The 25,381-nt window shown below is 38.2% G+C and overlaps 2 protein-coding genes across 3 annotated transcripts in view; one reads left to right on the top strand and one right to left on the bottom strand.

The window, feature by feature from the left end:
• slc25a55a (solute carrier family 25 member 55a) overlaps positions 1–25,381 on the bottom strand; it is a 640,168-nt gene that overhangs the window by 452,414 nt on the left and 162,373 nt on the right. The window lies entirely within an intron of this gene.
• LOC127527002 (tetraspanin-18-like) lies at positions 7,402–17,845 on the top strand. The gene is made up of 3 exons (XM_051924313.1): positions 7,402–7,596; positions 8,007–8,105; positions 17,657–17,845. Exons 1-3 carry the CDS (start codon positions 7,507–7,509, stop codon positions 17,843–17,845), a joined length of 378 nt encoding a protein of 125 aa, XP_051780273.1. The 5' UTR covers positions 7,402–7,506.

Here is a 25,381-nt window from a genome sequence, read left to right as displayed (position 1 = left end):
CAAGATGCATAAAAAATAAACTTGGCATAAAGCCATGCACATTTTCACAGCAGCCTCACACCGTGCATATACAAGTTTCTGCTCAGTTTTGCAAATGGGTGTCACCCAGCATCAAAGCCGTGCTACTGTTTCTGTGCAGTTTCTCATTCTGTTTCATATTTACATCCATGATTATGGTTTTATCAAATACACTGAAATTAATTGCCTATCATTTATAAATTTAATTCACTCGATTGCAATAATAATAATAATACATTTTATTTATTTCTAGGCGCCTTTCTAAACACTCAAGGACACCGAACAATAGATAAAACACAGATTATAAACAAAACTAAAATACAAAAATTAAAATCAGACAGAGCAATTGTAATGAAAGAGAAAAAGCAGTCTTAAAACAAATGAGTTTTAAGTATAGATTTGAAAGTGAAAATGATTCAATATTTCTAAGCTCAGATGGTAATGAGTTCCAGAGCTGTGGAGCAGAGCAACTGAATGCTCTGCTCCCCATAGTGGTAAGACAGATGAAGGGGACTGTCAAGTGGATGGAGGAAGAGGATTTAAGGGTACGGGAGGGAATGGCAACATGGAGGAGGTCAGACAGATATGGAGGGGCAAAGTTGTGGAAAGCCTTAAAAGTTAGAAGAATTTTGAATTGAATGCGGAACTTAACTGGAAGCCAGTGAAGCTGCTGCAAAACGGGAGTGATATGGTGAATAGAGGGGGTTCTAGTAATGATACGGGCAGCTGAATTCTGGACCAGTTGAAGCTTATAAAGAGATTTACGAGAAAGAACAAACAAAAGGGAATTGCAATAATCAAGACGAGAAGTGACAAGGCTATGAACAAGGATAGCAGTGGTGTGGGGAGTGGGGGGGCAATACGATTAATGTTACGCAAGACTGGGAGATGTTACTGATGTGGGACTGAAAGGATAAAGTACTGTCAAGGATGTCACCCAGACTGTTAACCTGTGGGGAAGGGGAGACAGGGGAATTATCAATATCAAATGAAAAATGATCAGTTTTGGATAATGTTGATTTTGTACCAATGAGGAGAACCTCAGTTTTGTCACTATTTAATTTAAGAAAATTTGAAGAAAACCAGGATGTGATTTCTGCAATGCAATCAATAAGCGAGGAGGGTGGAAAGGAAACAGTAGGTTTGCTAGTGAGATAGAGCTGGGTGTCATCAGCATAACAGTGGAAGATAATGTTATATTTATGAAAGATATTTCCAAGGGGAAGGAGGTAAATAATGAAAAGGAGCGACCCCAGGGCACAGTAGTGGGTTCGGATGTGAAAGTTTTAAGCTGAACAAACTGAGTGCGGCCTGAGAGGTAGGATCTGAACCAATCTAGTGGAGTGTGGGTAATGCCAATCGAAGATAATCTATTGAGAAGAGTAGTGTGACAAATAGTATTGTAATCATTCTGTACCAATAAAATGATGCACAGAATGGGCAAACTACCATACCTGCTTTAACGTTGTCAGAAGACATTGCAAATGGAAGAAATAGAAGAGAGTGCGTACAGCTCCAAGAGGATAGCTCTTGGAAATCTAAATAGGCTTAGAAGCCAGTCATCATTATCTGTAAATACAGACTCTATTCTATTAAATTGAATTGAATAGCACTGCTGCCTCGTTCGCTTTCCGGGTCCTCCCTGCGTGGAGTTTGCATGTTCTCCCCGTGTCTGCGTGGGTTTCCTCCGGGTGCTCCGGTTTCCTCCCACAGTCCAAAGATATGCAGGTTAGGTGGATTGGCGATTCTAAATTGTTCCTAGTGTGTGCTTGGTGTGTGTGTGTGTGCGTGTGTTTGTGCGTGTGTGTGTGTGTGTGTGTGTGTGTGCCCTGCGGTGGGCTGGCGCCCTGCCCAGGGTTTGTTCCTGCCTTGCACCCTGTGCTGGCTGGGATTGGCTCCAGCAGACCCCCGTGACTCTGTAATTTGGATATACAGTAGCAGGTTGGAGAATGACTGACTAACTGACTGACTGAATTCCTTTATTGCCATTGTACGCTACAATGAGAGTCAATATGCAACTCCTCCATAAACTTATTTTCCTATTAAATGATAAAAAATAATGATAATAATAATACAATAAAAAAACCAATGTAAAATATACAATATGAAAGCATAAGTACAATATACATGTACATATAGTGCAGATAGCACAAATGGTTCATAAAGTGGTTCAGGTTATGTAATATTACAGTTTTATTGAAAGTTTACTGTGAGGTAAATGTAATTATAAGTACAAACAGTTCTACTGGGAGAACTCGATGGACTGATTTAGTGCATTTATAGTTCTTGTGATGAAACTGTTTCTGAGCCTTGAGGTCCATGCAGGAATGGCTCTGAAGCATTTGTTGGACGCTAGAAGTTTAAATAGACTTTGGCATGGGTGAGTGGAATACATGCAGATGCTGGTGGCTTTCCTGAAGCAGTGTGTACTATAAGTGCCCACCAGGGCCTGGAAGCTGTATCCTCTGCTATAACCTATAATCCTCTGTGCTCTCAACGTGTACAGCTGTGATACCACACACAAATACAACAAACAGGTTAAAATACTCTCACTGGTGCACTGAGAGTAACAATGCTAAATCAGTTATGGTATTTGGAATAGTAAATGATATACAATTGATTTCAGTGTATTTGATAAAGCCATGGATTTGAATCTAAAAAAGAAAGGGACACCTCACAGAAACAGTACCAATGCTTTGACACTGGGTGACCCCTGGTTTGCAAAATCGAGCAGAAAAGTGCATACTCATGGTGTGTGGCTTCCATGAAAACGGCCATAGCTTTACGGCAAATTTAATTTTTATGTATCTCAAAGTGAGCATGGAAATGGGCGTACGCAGCATTTTTGTGTATACGCACAGTTTACACATGAGGCCCCAGATCTTTAAACTGCCTTCACAGTTTATTACATCAATCCAGTTTGCCCCACTACTTTACCCATCATCGTCATTTTAAATGCCTTGCAGCATCCTCTTTAGAAAAAATACAACTTGGTCCTTCACTTTTTATACTCCATTCATTCTGCTCATTCAGCAAATGCTTTATGTACATCTTACAGGTACAGTATCCTTAATTCTATTCTAATCATTTTGTCCATCTATCCATTTTCTAACCCGCTGAATCCGAACACAGGGTCACGGGGGTCTGCTGGAGCCAATCCCAGCCAACACAGGGCACAAGGCAGGAACCAATCCCGGGCAGGGTGCCAACCCACCACAGTCTAATCATGTTGTTCCTTTCAATATTTTACAAGCAATTCACAAATCCTAAACACATTCCTCTTTTCTTTTTCATTCTTCAGCACCCTTGCAGCTTCTTGGGTTCTAGTGCTCTCATAACTGCTTTTCTACCATTTGACTTTACTTTCTTAAACATCACCTTCTACCTTTGTTTTCTGTTCTTCTTACAGTAATTCCTCTTTTCCTCATTTGCCATCTGTACCTAAACTTTATACCACCTGGTTTTCATATACTGTACTTCTTTGACATGGAATATTAATAAAGTCAATATACCTCTATGTCCCACATGTAATAGGAGGTTTATGTCAGGAAGAGTATTCAGCCTTATAACTTTCTGCTGTAATACATCCTTTGATGATGAAATGTAAAGTACATGGGACTAAAATAAGATGAAAACATTGTCTTAAGGGATCAATGGAAAAAAATGTTGAATCTTGTTCTTTATTCTTTTTATGACTTTTAGGTTGGTGGCTTGTCCTTGCTGGGAGTTGGAATCTGGGTTGTAACTAGTTTGAAAGGTCTACATCATATCATGATAACAAACACTCTTGTCTACAGTGGAATCTTTGTTATCCTATTTGGGGGAGTGATTCTCTTCCTTCTTGGATTTCTTGGGTGTTATGGGGCACTCAGAGAAAACAGAGTTCTCCTTATGGTGGTAAGATTAATCATGTGTTAAATCCTTTATATTTCTAATTGCTGTATTTTCCAGTGATGTTAATGTAAAAAAAATCTTAAGAGCTGAACATATTTCAAAATATTCATCAGGTGCATCCCTTGCCTTTGGAGACCAATTGTTATACATTGAGTGATACTTACAATACATTAGGTGGCTCTGGTGAGGAAATTGCAAAATCAGAAAAAAATAAGAGGATAAAGCAGAGGAATAATTTAGCATTTTGACTTGGGGATAAAAAAAAGTCTGCAAGGTCTCCATTCTTTGATGAAACACAGATGTGCACAAGTTAGTGCTGTATCCTCAAAATGTACCCTTAAGAGACCCGAGTTTTGATCTTTGCCCAGTTACTGCCCATGTGGATTTTCTACATTTGGGTTGTTGGGATTTCCTTCCACAGTCCATCATCACACATGTCAGATCAAATGACAACATCTTTAAAATGCCCTTATGATTAACTGCAAGTCAATGCATGAGTATGCCCGACAGCAGATTTGCACCACTTGCAGGCTTGGTTATTGTCTTGTGCGTGATGTTGCTGGCAAGTTTAAAAATGGATGCACTCAAAGATCCAAACATAACCTTGGTGCTACATAACATCATTAAACATTAGTCACAGTAAGAAAGTAAAAAGCCATGCACTCATGTAGTATTGACTAACAAGAAAATTCACTTGAAAAATAAGAAAAGACCTGGCACATACCTTAGCTTCTCCTGGTAAAAATGGCACTCAGAATTTAACCATCATCTCACAATAAACAAATGGTGCATTGAGAAATGAAAGGCACTGAACATAAATAATAATAGCAACTACAAATAAAGCAAGTTACTCATTATCTGTGAAATGTATTTCAATCATAAATGATCTAGTCTGCCTTTTACTAAGTGTGAACAGCACAAATGGTATGATAGTTTGTATTGTAGATAGATAGATAGATAGATAGATAGATAGATAGATAGATAGATAGATAGATAGATAGATAGATAGATAGATAGATAGATAGATACTTTATTAATCCCAATGGGAAATTCACAATATAAATTCACAATTGTAATACAGGTCTTCAAAATTAATCTCATAAGCAGTTACCTTTAATTGCATTCATGAACGCGATAAAAAAAAATTTGAATGTGTACATCACTTCACATTTAATTACAACTGAAAAGAAATGTAATTAAAATTTAAATATTACACAATTTATTCCTATTTACAATATGGTCCAAAATCAATTTAACATGAAAATATTTAGTCAATGTAATTTTTTTAAACATATATGTAAAGAAAACAACAATATAGATTAATTGACTTGTATTGCTCTAGTTTTTGTCATTTTTTTTGATCCAGAATTTCACTAGGTGGCTCGCCGTTTGTCAGCTTTTTCCTGTGTGGCCCTATGAATCATAATAATAATAATCCATCCATCCATCCATTATCCAACCCGCTGAATCCGAACACAGGGTCACGGGGGTCTGCTGAAGCCAATCCCAGCCAACACAGGGCACAAGGCAGGAACCAATCCCGGGCAGGGTGCCAACCCACCACAGAATAATACTAATAATAATTCATTACATTTATATAGCGCTTTTCTCAGTACTCAAAGCGCTATCCACACAGGGAGGAACCAGGAAGCGAACCCACAATCTTCCACAGTCTCCTTACTGCAAAGCAGCAGCACTACCACTACCTTGTATATTTTTTCCATGTCCTAAATACCCTGATGGAATCTTTCACCCTGCTTTGAACTCACTGCTCCATCATTTTCAGTGACACATTTCAAATGTGAATCTAAATAGTGAACTTTGAGACACATGTTGCAACTTAATTCCTTAAACTTAACTAACACATTTTTCACAATTTATTTATAATTTGGATCTTTACTGTTACTTAAGCCCCTTTTTCCATGTCATTCATAAAATTATGCATCTGGACTTGATTTTCTAATATCAAAAATGCCCTCTTTCAATGTAGCTTCAGAGAAACCCAGAAACCTTTGGCACAAATACACACAACAGGCACCATCTTTTGGTAGGAATTTGACAAACTGCCTCATTAAACCAAACTTAATATGAAGCAGGTGGTAGTGGCGTTTTCTCTGGATCCGCCAAGTGTGGTCTGATGATGACAAAAGCCAATGTAAATTCTTGGTTTTGCTGTGCCTCTCACAGAGAAAACATAGGAATTGTGCATTACCTGACAGCAGACTCAGTAAGATACACAGAATTTTCAGGTCACCACATATAAACCATATGACCTTAGATGGACAGACAGACAGACAGACAGACAGACAGACAGACAGACAGACAGACAGACAGACAGACAGACAGACAGACAGACAGACAGACAGACAGATAGATAGATAGATAGATAGATAGATAGATAGATAGATAGATAGATAGATAGATAGATACTTTATTAATCCCAAGGGGAAATTCACATACTCCAGCAGCAGCATACTGATAAAAAACAATATTAAATTAAAGAGTGATAACAATGCAGGTATAACAGACAATAACTTTGTATAATGTTAATGTTTAGTCAGCTCTGTCCTCTCTTGCACAGAGCATCAGTATTGGCAGTCCAGTCTAATTTATTATCCAGCTGCACTCCCAGGTATTTATAGGTCTGCACCCTCTGCATACAGTCACCTCTGACGATCATGGGGTCCATGAGGGGCCTGGGCCTCCTAAAATCCACCACCAGTTCTTTGATTTTGCTGGTGTTCAGTTGTAGGTGGTTTGAGTCGCACCATTTAACAAAGTCCTTGATTAGGTTCCTATACTCTTCCTGCCCACTCCTGATGCAGCCCACGATAGCATTATTATTATTGAATAATAATATTCAATAAAACACAGATTTTAATATTAGACAATAACAATTCAAACTATCATTAAAATAAAATATTGATATTTAATCAAGTATAGTGTGAAAACAATAAAATGTAATTGACAGCTAAAAAATGTTTTTTTTGAAAAAAATATTATATGAGGAGAAAAATGGTTTTCATTTTTTAATTCACAGCCCAAAAATATATAAAAAATATGAAATAATCAAAGCAAATTATTCAATGTATACCTGTGAATACAAAAGAAAATATAAATTAAGGTACAATTTGGAACAGACAGAGACACATTATATGCTTCTAAGACATGTACTTTGAGAATGTAAGAAATCTATGGGGTCTGGACATTTAGAATAGCTCAAATGCCAAGACCTTAAAATAAACGAACCTGTGAACAAAGATAGAAACTATGTATAGGCAAAGTAAAGGAAGGGATGACTCAAAACATTCTGATGTTACTACTGTAAGTGCTACAGAAGGAAAGGCCTTGCCCTTCAGCATTAAAAAACCATTCAAGATCAATGAGAACTTAAAGAAGTAGTTACCTTAAACCTGTCTCCAGATACAATATAATTTACTGAACATAACCTGACCAGCCAAAAGGAATTATGATAACCAACAGAAGAGTCTAATTATAAGACAGATTTTTAATATGGTGGGAAAAAAAGAACCACCGTGAATAAAAATTATTTTATGTTAAATAATAATCTGTAATCATTATTTACAAGGTTGTATGCTTACATTTCAGTTCTTCATACTCATTCTGGTCATTTTTATTCTGGAAATCATTGGAGTTATTCTTGCTCTTGCCTTTGAAAAACAGGTAAAAAGATTTTCATAATTCAGATCATTCTTTTTTAAAAAGTAATTTATGGTGCCTTTTGTTTTAGTTTTGCTTTTTCAGGAGTTAGCAGATAATAACAATAGAGTGATGGTTTAATTAATTTGGCAGGCAATAAGATGTGGTTAAGGAATTGGATTTCTAATATTCAGTCTCTGCCACTGTTTCATTGTTTAACAATGAGTACAGTAAGTCATTTAATATGACACTGCATAAATTGTTTGTTAATGATAAATATAACACTCTCTGTTAAAAGTTATTTCTGACATCTGTTGAGGTAACCTGACAGTGATTTGGTTCCTGAGTAGTCTATTTTTTTAAATGGCTAAAGTTTACAAATTATACATGTGTCTAAATTTGTTTTTGTTATTTTAATATAGTTTTCTTTACAGGTGAAAGGGGAATTTTTCACATCTGAATTAAAGAAAAATTTTAAAGGTGACAACACAACGGACATATTTTCCCAGACATGGTGCACAATAATGATTGTAGTAAGTAGTTGTAGATTGCCTTAAGAGTGTTTGCCCAAGCATTACTTTTCTAAGATTTTCTTTTTAGCCATTTATACTGTTATTTTTGGTTATCCGTCACATAATCTGTTAGCAGAGACTTTGTTCCACATGCCCTACTGTCTCATTTAGGTTTAGACGAAATTGGCCATTTAAACACCAGCTATTTAAGCACTTAGTTCTAAGCCATCTTCAGGATCACCTCCATGGTCAGGGATGCCCTACAGAATCTCAGGGCTATCAAGCCACTGTGCTTTCTGACAGCCCTTATTACCATTTCATACAGTACATGATTGTTTTTTATTTAAAGGAATACTCCACCCCAAATATTTGTATATGTTACTTAGCCCATGAAGTTTGTAGTTGTAGCCAAGTAAAGAAAATTAATCTGATGTTTTCATAGGGAAAGAACATAAAAATTCTAACAGAATGGGGCCCACTAGTGACCAGTGTTGGACATCAGCAAACAATATAAAAACCAGCCAAAGAAAAACGGGAAAAAAAGTCTTTTATTTATTCCTATGCCCAAAACAGGCAGAGTGAATGCATTTTTTGCTAAAATATTATTAATACTCTGCGTAGAATGTAAATAGGAAAGTTGCATTCCCATAATATTCTGTTTTTTGAATTGAAGATCCACCTCTCCCCCAATTCATTCGGCAGATGTATGCTCATCAGTCCAATTAATCTAAAATAGATATTATATATTCACTGATAAGGTTTTCTAAATGAAACTGCACAATCTCAACATTTTGCTTTAAATTGTAGAGTCACCCCTTTCCTATACCATTCAAAGATAACATTTGTCAGATACTTGTAAATACAAAAGAACTATCACCTCATTTTACTAGCTTTGAAACTATAATTTAAAAATGCTACAAGTGTCCAGCAGCTTTTATTGGTTTCAAAGTATGATATAGTTCGGAAAGGAAAGCAAAAAAGGGAGGGAAGATGAATGTACAGTAGGCAATGGAATTGCAGACAACCTTACCAGTTTTGATTAAAGGTATTCGAACAATATTGGAAAAAATCTGAAATTCTGAGACTTTTAGACTGTGAAGTGCTAAGCTGCGGTTTGTATTGCATAGATCCAACCCTGGTGATCTCTCTGCCCTTTGTTATAGGCAGCTAGGCAAAATCTAGTCTATGAGATGCATTTGCTGCTGTGCAATGGAAATCTTGCTGGCTACATTTCTGCTTCTTATATCTCCTCATACCATTGCCCTTACGGAATTCCCTTTTGGAGAACATTCAGCATTTACTGTACAAAGCATATATTTAGCCCAGTTTTATCCCAAAGGAGATTGATACTTTTTTTGTCATTGGCAAACCTTTACCATTTGGGTAATATGCCATAAGTCTTATAATTATTCTATTATTTATTCTTTTCACACACACACCCTGAGCAAGTCACTTAACCAATCTGTGCTCCAAAAATATACTATACATGTAGACAACCAGCCACAGTGAATTACAGCTTCTGCCAAATATACATACCAAATAATATGGGTGTGAGTGATGAGCAAATAATCTCCTACCATGCTTGACTATGCTGGTCTGTTCAGAGTCCTTATTAAAATCCTTGGTGTAGCCTGTTCTGACCACCGGGGATGCATAGCAGTATCCTAACCCCCTAGACACAACTACACAACACAGTGCTGGGTTTAAACACAAGATCTTCTTTATTTTTTTTACCTCCACTGTTCTCCAAATACAAGTAGCACAATAAATCTCCTCCTTCCACACCTCCCTTGAAGCCTCGTCCACACTCCTCCCTACTCTGACTGCCCTTGTATGAAACTTGGTACCCGGGAGTACTTCCGGTGCCACAGCATTGCACACTGGTAGCACTTCTGGGTCATGCAGAAGCCTATTGTAACAATCCCCTGCAGCTTCCTCTGGCAGCACCTAAGAACCCTCTAAAGTCCCATGGGACTACAATTCCCATGCTTTCCCTGAAGATATCCCTATGGGTGTCCAACCAGTGGGATGCTGCCACTTTGTGTACAGGAGGTGAATATGACTGGGCAGCAGACACTCCCGGTCCTTCCATTGTGGCATCCCTTTCTGGTCAGAAACCAACTTCGATTCTGGCCAGGACACCCGTCCGTCCAACATGGCACTCACACTATAGAGGTATGAAAGGAATGGGCTTCTGAAATCTTTCAAATAAATTAGATAGATAGATAGATAGATAGATAGATAGATAGATAGATAGATAGATAGATAGATAGATAGATAGATAGATAGATAGATAGATAGATAGATAGATAGATAGATAGATAGATAGATAGATACTTTATTAATCCCAAGGGGAAATTCACATACTCCAGCAGTAGCATACTGATACAAAAAAACAATATTAAAGAGTAATAAAAATGCAGGTAAAATCAGACAACAACTTTGAATAATATTAATGTTTACCCCCCGGGTGGAATTGAAGAGTCGCATAGTTTGGGGGAGGAACGATCTTCTCAGTCTGTCAGTGGAGCAGGACGGTGACAGCAGTCTGTCGCTGAAACTGCTCCTCTGTCTGGAGATGATACTGTTTAGTGGATGCAGTGGATTCTCCATTATTGACAGGAGCCTGCTCAGCACCCGTCGCTCTGCCACGGATGTCAAACTGTCCTACAATAGAGCCTGCCTTCCTCACCAGTTTGTCCAGGCGTGAGGCGTCCTTCTTCTTTATGCTGCCTCCCCAGCACACCACTGCATAGAAGAGGGCACTCGCCACAACCGTCTGATAGAACATCTGCAGCATCTTATCTTATTGTCTTCTAAGGAAGTATAGTCGGCTCTGTCCTTTCTTACACAGAGCATCAGTATTGGCAGTCCAGTCCAATTTATCATCCAGCTGCACTCCCAGGTATTTATAGGTCTGCACCCTCTGCACACAGTCACCTCTGATGATCACGGGGTCTATGAGGGGCCTGGGCCTCCTAAACTCCACCACCAGCTCCTTGGTTTTGCTGGTGTTCAGGTGTAGGTGGTTTGAGTCGCACCATTTAACAAAGTCCTTGATTAGGTCCCTATACTCCCCCTCCTGTCCACTCCTGATGCAGCCCATGATAGCAGTGTCGTCAGTGAACTTTTGCACGTGGCAGGACTCCGAGTTGTATTGGAAGTCGGATGTATATAGGCTGAACAGGACCGGAGAAAGTACAGTCTCCTGCGGCACTCCTGTGTTGCTGACCACAATGTCAGACAGCAGTTCCCGAGACGCATATACTGAGGTCTGTCTGTAAGATAGTCCACGATCCATGCCACTAGGTATGAATCTGCTCCCATCCCTGCCAGCTTGTCCCTAAGGAGCAGAGGTTGGATGGTGTTGAAGGCGCTAGAGAAGTCTAGAAACATAATTCTTACAGCACCACTGCCTCTGTCCAAGTGGGCGAAGGATCGGTGTAGCATATAGATGATGGCATCCTCCGCTCCCACCTTCTCCTGGTATGCAAACTGCAGAGGGTCAAGGGCGTGGCGTACCTGTGGCCTCAGGTGGTGATGCAGCAGCCGCTCCATGGTCTTCATCACATGTAGTTATACTTAAAAATCATGGTGTCAGAGAAGGGCAACACGTTGCATGTTGATTACCACATGTAAGTAAGTGACAATAATTACCCTATAAACCTAAAGAGTACTTCAATATTTGCTTAGTAAGCCTATTTACCTGATATAATGTAATGTCATAAAACACTAGGGACTTTGTATTTGGCCTACTAGTAACCGAGAGATTTTAAAGTGCGGTCTCAGTGAAACTTAGTGAGGCATCTAATGTGAAATGCTTGCCTGCATTACAATATTGACACAATAAATTCATAAACTTAATCAATAATAATTTGCAAAATATAATAATTTATTTATTTATATAGCAGCTTTCTCGTGCTCAAGGCACTTGTATAAAAATATATAGAAATCCTTGTAGTTTTCCACTTTCCCCACATTTAGGTAATCAGAAGCTGAGTATACAAAACAAATACTACTTTTTAGCTGTTATTTATACCCCTTTGTATCAGTACTACTATTTACCATAGAACTAAAAAAATCAGCACTTACGTTTGATGTGATAAGGAAAGTTATGTATTAAAAATAGTAAATACAACACACACTAGGTGGCAGTATTGCATCAGCTCCGCTTAATACACGTTATTTTTTGTAGCAGTTTTGTAGTGTTGTGGTTACAAATTTTCTTGATTTTGAAAATCGGTGAGTAAAATAATTTATTCAGAATACATTTAACAGAATCTGTTATTGTTACATGTTAAAATGATCATTTGAGGTATCATGTACTAATTTTACAGATTTATAATGAATTGTCATGGCTGAAATTTATTATCCCTGGAGGGAAATTTGTTTACCGCCTTGAAGTACAAACATACATTACTATAAAGATACAGTAACAGAAAGAAAGAAAGAAAGAAAGAAAGAAAGAAAGAAAGAAAGAAAATTGAGTATTAATTTAATGTCAGATACCCCTTACTCTGGTTTTTCCTCCATAATTAATTGGAGACTATGAAATGGCTCCAGAAATGTGAGTATGTTTGTGTGTGCATGAGTGTGCCCTGCCATAAACTGATGCTACAGTTGGTACTCTTGAACCTGATGCTGGCAGGAAAGACGCTGGCCTCATCAAGCCTGCACTGGGTTAAGCAAGTTTGAAAATTGATGGAAGAAAGCAGAGCAGGATTCTTGCAGGTGAGCAAAATTACAATGTGGCCTAGGAATGTAACAAAGCAACCACTTTAGACTGGACATCGCGTGGAAACTGGAACTCATATTAGTTTGTAAATATTTAAACCAGGCATGCTGGTCATATTTATTCCAAATCTTGGTTAACAGAGTGATACGTCAAACAAAATTACCATTTACATTTTGCAAAATTCATTTTAAAATATCCATCCATCCATCCATTTTCCAACTCGCTGAATCTGAACACAGGGTCACGGGGGTCTGCTGGAGCCAATCCCAGCCAACACAGGGCACAAGGCAGGAACCAATCCCGGGCAGGGTGCCAACCCACCGCAGATTTTAAAATATCTTAAAATTAATTATAGATAATTGAAAATATTTTCTTCCCAGATATCTGCAATGTGTTTTCACATATCTCAAATGCAATTCAAGATAACTCAAAATGTTAGTCTGGTTACTTTCAGATATCTGAAATCTATTTTAACATATCTCAGATCCTTTTGAGATACAGTATTTTGGAATAGCACTGAGCGCATTTTAATATATGTGAAATGCAATTCAAGATATCCCAAATGACTTCCCAAAAAACTGCTTATGTTGTCAATAGAACTTAATGTCATTTTTTTAATATTTTGAAATTAATCTGAGACATCTCAAAATACACAGGAAATTATTTTAAAATATCTAGAAGTGCATTTCGGATATTTTAATATGTATTTAAGATCATTCTGAATCAGGTGGATGTTATTTCAAGATATCTTCACATTGAGTTACTTTCAAGATATCTAAGATACATTTTTAGATGTCTCATTTATTTTCTGATATCTTAAAATGAGATTCAGTTCCATTTGATCTATCTTAAAATTAATTTCAGTATATTCTTATTTATAAATAGTTAAATTATTTCATAATATATGATTATTATTCTTTCAGCAATCTGATACACATTTACATATAACTTTCTGACCTTTTTGTGACACCTTCATTTCAAGTTATTCAAAATAACTTTCTGCAGACTTCAAATACATTATTATCTCGAATATATATTTTTATATATCTGAAAATAGACATCAGAGGTGGGCTGGCGCCCTGCCTGGGGTTTGTTTCCTGCTTTGCGCCGTGTGTTGGCTGGGATTGGCTCCAGCAGACCCCCCTGACCCTGTAGTTAGGATATAGCGGGTTGGGTAATGGATGGATGGATGGATGAAAATAAACATAAGTCACAATGAAAAAAATTAACCTTTTTTAGGAAGTGATTTTGAGATAGATAACATGGTTGCACAGTGGTAGTGCTGCTGCCTCATATTAAGGAGACCAGGGTTCACCTCCTTTGCATGTGCTCTCCATGTCTGTGTGGGTTTCCTCTGGGTGCTCCAGTTTTGTCTCACTGTCAAAAGACATGCAGGTTAGGAGAACTGGCAACGCTAAATTTGCCCTGTGTATGTTTGCCTTGCGATGGACCGGTGACCTGTCCAAGATTTGTTCCTGCCTTGTGTCCTGTGCTTAATGGAATAGGCTCCTGCAACCCTGGTCTGGATTAATCAGATTAGAAAGTGACATGATATTTTGAGATATCTAAAAATGAATTTCAGATGTCTTAAAATGCATAGTATATAGTGTTTTCAGTTATCTGAAAATGTCTTTTACAGTATATATATTTAATTATTTTGATATAACTCTAAATGTATTAGAAACTGTCTTAAAATGTACAAAATTCTTTGAGATATTGAGATCATGTACAGATATATGAAGTGCTGAACAGCATTTTTAAAAATCTGAAATTCAGATCTCTCTAAATGTTCATTTGGTTTGCATATAGTGGGTCCTATTTTAATAAAGCTCCTGGCAGGCAGATTTAGCTCCCTTTAGGAGGCCTCAAGCAGGTTGTTGTGTCAAAGTTCTGCCTTCTCTGACAAACTCCCATTCCTTTTTTTCAGATTCCATTTTTTACTTTTCTGGGAGTATATAACTGGACACAGCAGTTCTCTCTCCCGGCCTCTCAGGCCTTGTTTGGTCTCATTTCAAGCATTATTTCAGAGGGTCCCACTGAGATTTATTTATTGTTATGCACTTCTAATTTCCTCTTGGAAAAGGCAGAACGGGCTGTGAGGTATCTTAAGTTCTCAGGCTTGTTTTTAGTGAATCAGCCAGTAGCCCCGCAACATTTCAGAACAGGAGGAGAGACAAAATGTATCAATGACTAAGGTTTCCTCCTTCATTCAATAATAGTAATAATGATAATAATAAGTTACATTTATTGAGCGTGTTTCACAAACCCAAGGTCACTTTACATACAGAGTAAAAAAAAAATTACACAGATGACAAAAGTTCGTAGAAGAGGAAAGTTTTCAGTTGAGATTGAGAAAAGGTGAGAAAAGTGCAGAAAGAGAAGCCATCTTGGAGAGGCTGAGGAAGAGAGTTCCAGAGTTGAGGGGCCATAACACTGAAGGACCTGCCTCCCAAGGTGGAGAGTCTGGTGTGTGGGACAGTAAGGAGATTACTGCTCGAGGACCTGAGAGAGCGACAAGGAGTGTAAGGAGCTAGGAGCTGAGTGAGGCAGAGGGGGCCAAGGTTATGTAGGGCTTTGAAGGTGAGAAGCAGAATCTTGAATTTAATCCTTGATGGAACCAGTAACCAGTGAAGCTGGGAGAGAACAAGGGAGATGTGAGCAAAACACTTTTTGTGGCTGCGGCGTTCTGAATGTACTGTAAGAAATTAATCCTTGATGGAACCAGTAACCAGTGAAGCTGGGAGAGAACAAGGGAGATGTGAGCAAAACGCTTTTTGTAGCTGCGGAGTTCTGAACGTACTGTAGCCACTGTATAGATTTTGCAGGGAGGCCAATGAAGAGGAAATTACAGTAATCAATACGAGACATTATGAAACAATGAACCAGAGTTTGAGCATCATTAAAGGACAGAAATGGACAGAGGCGGGCAATGTTATGGAGACAATAGAATGAAACTTTGGAAAGAGACCTAAAGTGTAGCTCAAAGTTAAGTGATGAATCAAACAAAACACCAAGATTTCTGAGAACAGGAGCAGGTTTGACAAGTGGACCATCAACAGAAACAGAGAAATTGAATGTCTTAGAAAGTAGGGATTTTGGACCTACCAGTAACACTTCAGTTTTATTGTCATTAAGTTTGAGAAAGTTATTTTCCAACCATGGCTTAAGATCAGTGATGTAGTCAGTGAGCGTGCTGGGAGGTGAATCTGTAGGGGAGTGCGTACTAAGATATAACTGTATATCGTCTGCATAGCAGTGGAAGTTAAGGCTCAAATATGCATATTATGTTGATTAGCCACTATAAATAGACTCTGTATGAGTGAACGTGTACTGTACATGTGTACCTGGGCCCAAACACAGACTAGCATCTTTCTCAGGATCAGTTCTTCCTTTGTGTTTTGTTTTGCCAGAACCTTGCAATGGTCTAAGTTGGTTCATAAAATGGATGGTTCAAGATTACAGCAGTTTCAGGATTTTATGATTGTACAGGAAGAGCATAATATTATTAATAAAAAATGCTGAATACTATAATATAATGGAGAATAAGAATACTTTCTTGAATGTGAGTGAAGGAAATCTCAATGTCTCAGCTACTTTCAGAAAGTCTTGTGTTAATAAAGCAGACTTGAAATAAGACATTGGTATTGAGGATGAGCTGTCTGTGATTTCGTTAAGAATGCAATTAAAATGAGAGCACAGTATGGGTTTGAAAGTGGAAATGTGAAGTGGAGAAGGGAATGGGCTGGACAAAAACTCGCTTCCATCCTACTTGAGAGCACTGTCACGTAGTGAACATTTTAAGGCACATCTGTCTAGCATCAGGTTTGAACCATTTTTGCCTCTAGATAAACCAAACCTCTTTGAGACAAAGAGACAAGGTGCTAAAACATTCCTTAGGGTCACAACAATCCTGCAGATTTTTTAAAAACATGTTCATCTTGCTAAAGTCCTATTCTACCTCATTCCAACAGTGCTGTGTGTTGGATTGGTAAGATATGGGCACCTGCATTCATGAGATGATACACCATTTGAACTGAATACATCTGTATAGTGTTTTCTTCTTCCATTGCTCCATGGTCCGACAGTGATGTGCCCATTGTAGGTGCTTTCGGTTAGTGGACAGGGGTCTGCATGGGCACTCTGGCTGGTCCGTGGCCATGCAGCCCCATATACACCAAGCTGCGATGCACTGTGTGTTCTGACACCTTTATCTCAAGGCCAGCATTAAGTTCTTAGCAATTTGTGCTACAGTAGCACTTCTGTGGGATCAGACCGGACTGGCTAGCCATTGCTCACCATGCGCATCAGTGAGCCTTGGGCACTCATATCTTTCACCTAGTTTCTTGGATCACTTTTGGTGGGTAACAACCACTGCATACTGGGAACATCCCCACAAGACCTCACAGTTTGGTCCTTGTTAAAGTCACTTAGGTCCTTAACTTATCCATCTTTCCTGCATTACATTCAAGACCTGACTGTTCACTTGCTGCCTAATACAGTATATCCCATCCTTTGCCAGGTCTCACTGTAATCAGATAATCAAAGTTATTTACTTCATCTGTCAGTGGTTTCAATGTTGTAGCGGATCGGTGCACACATGCCTGATTCAATTCAGAACGGTTGATGTTTAACTTTATTTTCATGACACTAACATCTTTTAATAGTCATTTATGAGAATTAATATGCTCGATGTATTCTCTCAGTCATACTGTATTAAATAACTTGTCATTAGTGCTGTTGTCTGTTTTGCAAATTGTTCTAATAAGAAGCATATGCTGCCTTAAATGCGCCATTTGTCATTAATTACAGTTATGTGCCAAGGTGTTTTGTTTTACAGGTCGGATGCTGTGGGGTACAAGGACCTGAAGATTTCGGAAATTCTAGCTTATTCAACAAGCTTTATCCAGACACAAAAGTGCCTGAAGCCTGCTGTAAACGAGCCAAACGAATCACTTCAGGAGAGGTCCTGGACAGAGACAGGTGTCAAGAAGGAGATGAGAGTTTCATGTATATGAAGGCAAGTTAAATGTGCCAGTCATTCTATTCTGTAAGTGCAGTGCTGAATATTTGGAAAGTATAAAAGATGAATAAGATGATAAAGATGCTTTATATTTCACAACAGGGCTGTTACAATTACATGGATGAATCTCTTAAGAAATACATTCATATTGCAGGAGCTTGCAGCATAAGTGTACTTTGCCTTGAGGTGAGACAGTTAACAGATTATTAGCACATCAACCAAATGTCTGTTTATTTTGCACAAATGTTTTCATGAAACCATAGTAAATGATCACTGTTACTGAAAAAGGCAAGCCTGGAATTTATGAAGATGATGTCTGCATTTTATATTCTGAACATTGTTTTTTTTTTTATTATGCTTTGTACAAATAAGAGAATGTAATATAATTACATTTTATTTGAATAAATATTTGTAATGTGGCAGACGACCAGGGACCTTGCCCCTTGCCTGGAACAAGGAATGACCGGGAGAGGGGCAATATATTCCCCTGGACACAAGAGGGCAGCCCCCCTGGATTCCATCAGGGTCACGAACCCTGGTCTCCTTACTGCGAGGCAGCAGTGTGCCACTATGCCACGGTGCTGCCCGAAATGTGTAAATGATAAATGAAATAGCGAATATTGTGATAAAAGGAATAACTAGGTATGCAAAAATAAAGTCCACGACACATTTAACAAGTTTAACAAATTCACATTCGATAACACCTGGATTTATGTACTGTCCAAAATCAGACAGATTCACTCTTGCCAGGTTTTTAATAAATTTACGTCTTCAGGTACAGTCAGAGCTCAGCAGGCTATGCAAAAAATAAATGTATGTGTATACTGGACACCAGAAGCAAAAAAGTGTTGCAGTATAAAAGGAAGAGTATTCTAAAATGATGGAATTAGTGAATGTAACAGTGTGCAAAAGTAAAGAAATAAGGTTATTTACACAAGTAAAGGTTGGAGACATGACATTTTTAAGATGACCCATTGTGTCTCTAACCTTCTTTTTATATTTTTTTTTTATCATGGAAGTAAACTTTATCTAATCTTTTCCTTATGTTACTAATAATACTTGTTTCTTTAATTTCTATAATGACTGTTTTAAGCATGTATTTTTTTCACTCTCTTCTCTAAACTCCAGGTTTTAGCAATGGCTTCCTCTTTACTTTTATGCCAGAAACTTGACTGAAGAAGACCGTCTACATCAGAAGAAAGTACTGCCATTCAGGTTCAGAGTGTTGCATAGATAAGTCTGGCATAAGTTAAAACATACACTGTTAAATTGTATGCATTGAGCCAATGTCACATTCAGTCATTCAAATTAAATTTTCAGTTTTAACTGTTATATAACATTGAAGAAGAAACAGAATGATCATTTCAAAGGAGCTATTTTAAATGTGTGGCTATCAAGCCAAGCACAAGATGTTATCAGATCATATAAAGCAAGGGTGCCCAACTCCAGTCCTGGAAGGCCGCAGTGGCTGCAGGTTTTCATTCTAACCCTTTTCTTAATTAGTGACCTGTTTTTGCTGCTAATTAACTTTTTTTTTAATTCATTTTATTTGACTTGCTCTTGAAAACTCAGTCCACTCAGTTGTTTCTTTTTAGCAGCCAAACAATATTGAGATATAAAATGAGCCAAAACAGGACCAGCAAACTGTGACCATCATACAATATCTGAAAATAAAGCAAGGTGAAGGTCTCAGGAATGGTGATCTGCTCTTAGAAAAGAGAAAATCCACAATTTCGGAAATGTCTGCTATTGCACAACAACAACAACAACATTTATTTATATAGCACATTTTCATACAAAAAGTAGCTCAAAGTGCTTTACATAATGAAGAGAAGAAAAATAAAAGACAAAATGAGAAATTAAAATGCAACATTAGTTAATATAGAAAAGGAGTAAGGTCCGATGGCCAGGGTGGACAGAAAAAACAAAAAAAAACTCCAGAGAGCTGGAGAAAAAAATAAAATCTGTAGAGCAGCAACAAGCCACGGAATTAAAGAACGAGTTTAATTAACGACAAGAATCAACGCCTCATTAAGCAACTGGTTGGAGTGAAATTGGTTGGAGTTTGAGGCCCTGACCTAGGTGGCCTTCTGTTGGCTCCCTCACTACACATTTCACTTCTGTTTGGGAGCCATTTAAGGAAAGAAATGAAGCAATTCAGAGGAACGATGAACAAATTCAGGGAAACATTTCTTAAAAACCAAGTCAATTAAAATTAATTCAAAAGCAGTTAATTAGCAGCAAAAACAGATCACTCATTTAAAAAAGGGTTAGGATGAAAACCTGCAGCCACAGAGGCCCTCCAGGACTGGAGTTGGGCGCCCCTGATATAAAGCATTAGTCAAAAGGTATAGATCAGAGGTTCTCAGCCTCGGTCCTAGGGGCCCACTGTGGCTGCAGGTTTTTGTTCCAACCAGCTTCTATTTTTAATCGGACTCCTGGGCTAATTAAGTGAACTGTTATTTGTCAAATTCTGTGTTTTGGGAAAAATGTAGAAATTAGAAAACTTAAGTTTGGTATATTAAAATGTACCAAACAGTTATATTGGAATAATGTGTTTTGTTTTCTTTTTAACAATATTTTCATCTTGATTTTCATTCTGTTTTTTGCAGAGTGTTCTAATTGTTTAATTAATTAATTATTTTCTAATTAGTGGGTCTAACGCTGAAGTAGTTGCAGCCTTGTTATTTGCCTGGCTGTCTGCTCCACTGGTTGTCATTATTAGGATACAATGAAGGGAGCAAACTGCACAGAGAAAGGGCAAAATAGAATGAAATCAACAAAAGGTTGTTAAGCATTTAAATCTCTAGCAAAAGCAGAAATAATTCCTAAATGTCTTATAAACGTAAAACATACTGCGGTGTTTTCTTAATGAAGAATAAGTGAAGAGAAAAAAAATGTCTGCTAATTAATTGAGCTCAGTGTTACCAGATGTTGTCACTGATTAGGAATCTGGTTGGAACAAAAACTTGAAGCCACATTGGGCCCCCAGGACCGACATTGAGAACCCCTGATATAGATGTTGTTTTAACATAAGAACCAGGCAAAATTTCTGAAATATTTGTAATAGTTTGTAACACAACACTGCAATAATGCTAAAACAATTCAATAATTGAATTTGATCAGCACTATATAGATGTAAACAATTATTATTACCTCATTAATCAAAAAATATAATTTGGCTTATGGATCCTTGAAACTAAATAAAGTATCTTTTCTTAGTATTCACCTTAATATAATGTCAGACTTAATCCACTACATCACATAAGTACCGTCCTTGGGCTATTTAATTCATGCAGTACATTGTAATCAGTGTGCCTTTCAAATAACTATACAGTGTGACTAGCTCTTTTTCTGTTAGAATAATGCAATATGAGTAGAACTTATTTCTATTCAGATAATATATTCTTTTTAAAATAGCCTACCCTGAAATAGGTGACCACAGTACCAACATGGTTAACTTTTAAAAACACAGTGAAGGAGAATCATAGTCTTTCTTTGCTATAAAGGTCACAAGGTCCATCATAAGACAATGCAAATACAATTATATACTCACACCAGTGCAATTTAGAGTATCCTAATGCCACTGCATCACTCACAGTGAAAACACCATCCAATAAGCGTTTAAATGTCATTTTGTTTGGGAAGCTCTCTACGGACCAGTTACAGGTGACTGGTAGATGGAAAATGGATGGATGGATGGTAGATAATATTAGCAACATTAACTTTACAGAGGCAGCATGGTGGCGCAGTGGTAGCGCTGCTGCCTCTCAGTAAGGAGACCCAGATTTGCTTCTCGGGTCCTCCCTACATGGAGTTTGCATGTTCTCCCTGTGTCTGTGTGGGTTTCCTCCCAAAGTCCAAAGACATGCAGGTTAGGTGCATTGGCAATCCGAAATTGTCCCTAGTGTGTGCTTGGTGTGTGTGTGTGTGTGTGTGCCCTGCGGTGGATTGGCGCCCTGCCCGGGGTTTGTTCCTACCTTGCACCCTGTGCTGGCTGGGATTGGCTCCAGCAGACTCCTGTGACCCTGTGTTAGGATATAGCGGATTGGAGAATGACTGACTGACTGACTTCACAGATTAATCACATCAAATCAACCAAATAATTGTTCAAGATAGTGGTGTATTAGAAAACAGTATAAAAAATAACTGCAAGCTAACGTAAGGCAGAGTGGAGAAGGCTCTGTGGCTAAGGATCTGTACTGGTACCTGGAAGGTTCAAATCCGTTACTACAAGAAGGGTTACAACTCTGTTGGGCCCTTGAGCAAGGCCCTTAAACCTGAAAAATAATTGTACCATGGGTGCTGTACAATGGCTGACCCTGTGCTCTGACCTCCAAAGGTTCTGCAAAATGACAATTTCCCATTGGGGATTAATAAAGTATATCAAATCATGAAGACACAAAATAGATATACTATTCCAGATTACATTTTCGAACATGGGTCATCCTTTTACAAAGACAAATGCCACTTGTCACAACAAACAATTTATTTTTACTAGTGTCTTCTTTGGAGTGGGTAATAATTGCTTACTTTTTATAATGTAAAATTTGGGAATTGACTCTTTGTTATACTGTAGCTACCAATATTGTAGAAAATGTTTTGTGAGATGTCTTCTGTAGCTGTCCATTTATTTATTTGTCTTATTTTTTAAGCACACATCTTATTATTCTCCTAGGTACCATTTCACTTACACAGGAATGTTAGATAAGTACAGTGATCCCCCGCTATGTCGCGGAAAAATTCAATAAGTATATCCTACCTGTAGTGTACTTTGCAGCCAATTCATAACAAAGCACACGGTTTTCAGCAGTCACTACAGCAGACAAAGAGTTTCGCGTTACCGTACCCAGATGATTTCTTACATGGCCCGTTATTGGCGGAAAGAGGAGACCCAACCAATCAGAGTGGGATTTTCATTCTTTTGGGCTCTGATTGGCTGCTGCTAACGTGCTGTCCCAAACACATCTCAGTTGGGACCTTGCTTGTGGTCCGATTGTTGTGAGCAAACTTTTTGTTAACTTTTCGTTTTGTTTTAAGCCCTACGATGGCTCCCAAGCGTCCTGCATCTTCTAAGCCTTCTGGTAGTAGTGAGCCTAAGTGCCAGAGGAAGACCTTGACCATTCAGGGGAAGGTAAAACTCCTGGATATGCTTCGGGAAGGATAGCGTTACACGGATGTCGCGCGCCATTACAAGTTTACATGTGTTTAAAGCGTGTGTGAGGGGTATTTTAAGGCTTAAACTATAAAAAAAAATGTTTATTTATATGGTCTTTCTATATCGCGGATTTTCACCTATCGCTGATGGGTCTGGAATGTAACTTCTGCGATAGGCGGCGGATCACTGTACCGACAAATAAATACACTAATTGAAATGTAGAAAACGCCAAACATTTGTCAAGAGCACAGGTTAGCGTTTCTACATGGACAGATCAACTACCTCGTCGTTAGTGAGTCACCAGTGGCACGTAATAAGCATTGCTTAAAATGAGGCTCCAAAAGGATAAACAGAAAACATAGCTGAACATCCTGTGCTTATTTATTTAAGGAAATCAGGAAGCAATTCAGAAAGCAATTTGCTCTTCAAGTTTAAGAAATAAAGAACAGGCATTAAATAAAAGAAAATAATCATGGATGTGGCTATTAAAATACAGAAGGGAAATCACAGTTTTGAATTTACATTTATGCTGATTTTCTTCACTGTAACTTCAATGTAATGTGAAACACAAGTCTTAAGTGTATAGTATAGTAAAAGTCTTTTCTGCATTTGTGAAATTGAAATACTGGCATCTTAACTGACAAGCCCAGAAGAAGAAAATTTGTTTGTCTTTTTTATCAAATACGATTCTTGCCCTTAAGTAGTTCCTGCTTAGTACCAATGCTTACAAAGATCATTTTTGATTCCTTTCAACAATGTGAAAAATAAACTTATTCTCAAAATAGATGAATGGATTTTTAGAGCTTTTATCAGTATGTGTAGGTGAGAGACACCATACTTTACAGGGAATTGAAATTAAGTATTTAGAATTATTTTGTTTTGGTGGCATTCCTGATGCCTTATGAATCCCAAGAGTGTATCTTTGCTAGTATTCAGTAACGACTATCACACTAACGACAACGTAATCAAAAATACAGCTGTTTACTTAACATATAAAATGGATTTCAAGCTGTGTGTCACTGGTCATATTAACGATCTTTCCACCGTATTTGACTAAAAATTCATGTTAAGTGGTGTTGTGAGTGGCATGGGTTATGCTAAACTGATAGTGACCCCACCGTGAAATGTGTGTTTCGTATCTATGTCATTGCCGGTGGACAGGGATCAACATGAGGTCTCCGACCAGTCTGCGGCTATGCAGCCTCATATGCATCAAGCTGTGATGTACTGTGTGCTCTGACACCTTTCTCTTATGGCCAGCAATTTGAGCAACAGTAGCTCTTCTGTGAGACCAACTAGTTTTCGCTTCCTACACGCAACAGTGAACTTTGGGTTCCCATGACCCTTTAGCCAGTTCACTGGTTGTCCTTACTTGGACCACCTTTGATAGGTACTAACCACTGCATACGAGAAACAATAGGGTGGAGTGGTGGATCTGAAGCTAAGTATCTTCACTGGTACCTGGAAGGTTGCTGGTTCAAATCCTGTTACTGTCAGAAGGGATCCAATTCTGTTTGGCCCTTACCCTGAAAATTGTTCCAGAAGCACAGTACAATGACTGACCCCACACTCTGACTTCCAAAGGTCATGCAAAAAGACAATTTTTTCTCGGGGATTAATACACTGTACCAAAAAAAAAAAACAAACACCTCCCCGCAAGACCTGCAATTTTGGAGAAGCTCTGACTCAGTGGGGTAGCCATCACATTTTGGTCCTAATCAAAGTCACTCAGAACCTTATGCTTGCCCATTTTTCCTGCTTCCAACACATCATCTTTTAGACCTGACTGTTCACTTGCTGCCTAATACATTCCACCCCTTGACAGGCACCATTTTAACGAGATAGTCAATGTTATCGACTTTACCTGTGGCTGATCAATGTTTACAAGAGATCAAAAAACAAAGAAATGAAAAGTACGGTATTAGAATTTGGTGCCAATAGCATGAATCCATGCACCCAGCTTGCCTTGTTTCAACAGTCCGGGGTGGTAGTGATGTAAAGATATGGGAACTTTTTTCTCGGAACACATTGGACCCTTTAACACTAATCAATCATCGCTTGAATGCCACAGCCTATTTGAGTATCGTTGCTGACCATGGCCATAATTTACCAGTCTTCTCATGGCTACTTCCAGCATGATGATGCATCATGTCATAAAGCAAGTGTCACAAACTGGATTCATGAACATGAAAATAAGTTCAGTGCTTTTCAATGGCGTTCCCTGTCACCGGATCTGAATCCAGCAGAACACCTTTGGGTCAAGGTAGGGTGGGAGATTCACACCTTGAATGTGAAGAAACTGCATGATGCAGTCATGTCAACATGGAGCAAATTTTCAAATGAATGCTTCCAACACTTAGTGGAATCCATGTCATGAAGAACTG

This window comes from Erpetoichthys calabaricus, chromosome 3 (assembly GCF_900747795.2).
Source record: "Erpetoichthys calabaricus chromosome 3, fErpCal1.3, whole genome shotgun sequence".
Lineage (NCBI taxonomy): Eukaryota > Metazoa > Chordata > Cladistia > Polypteriformes > Polypteridae > Erpetoichthys > Erpetoichthys calabaricus.
The sequence above is the reverse complement of the archived record's forward strand: the minus strand, read 5'-3'. Positions and strand labels throughout refer to the sequence as shown.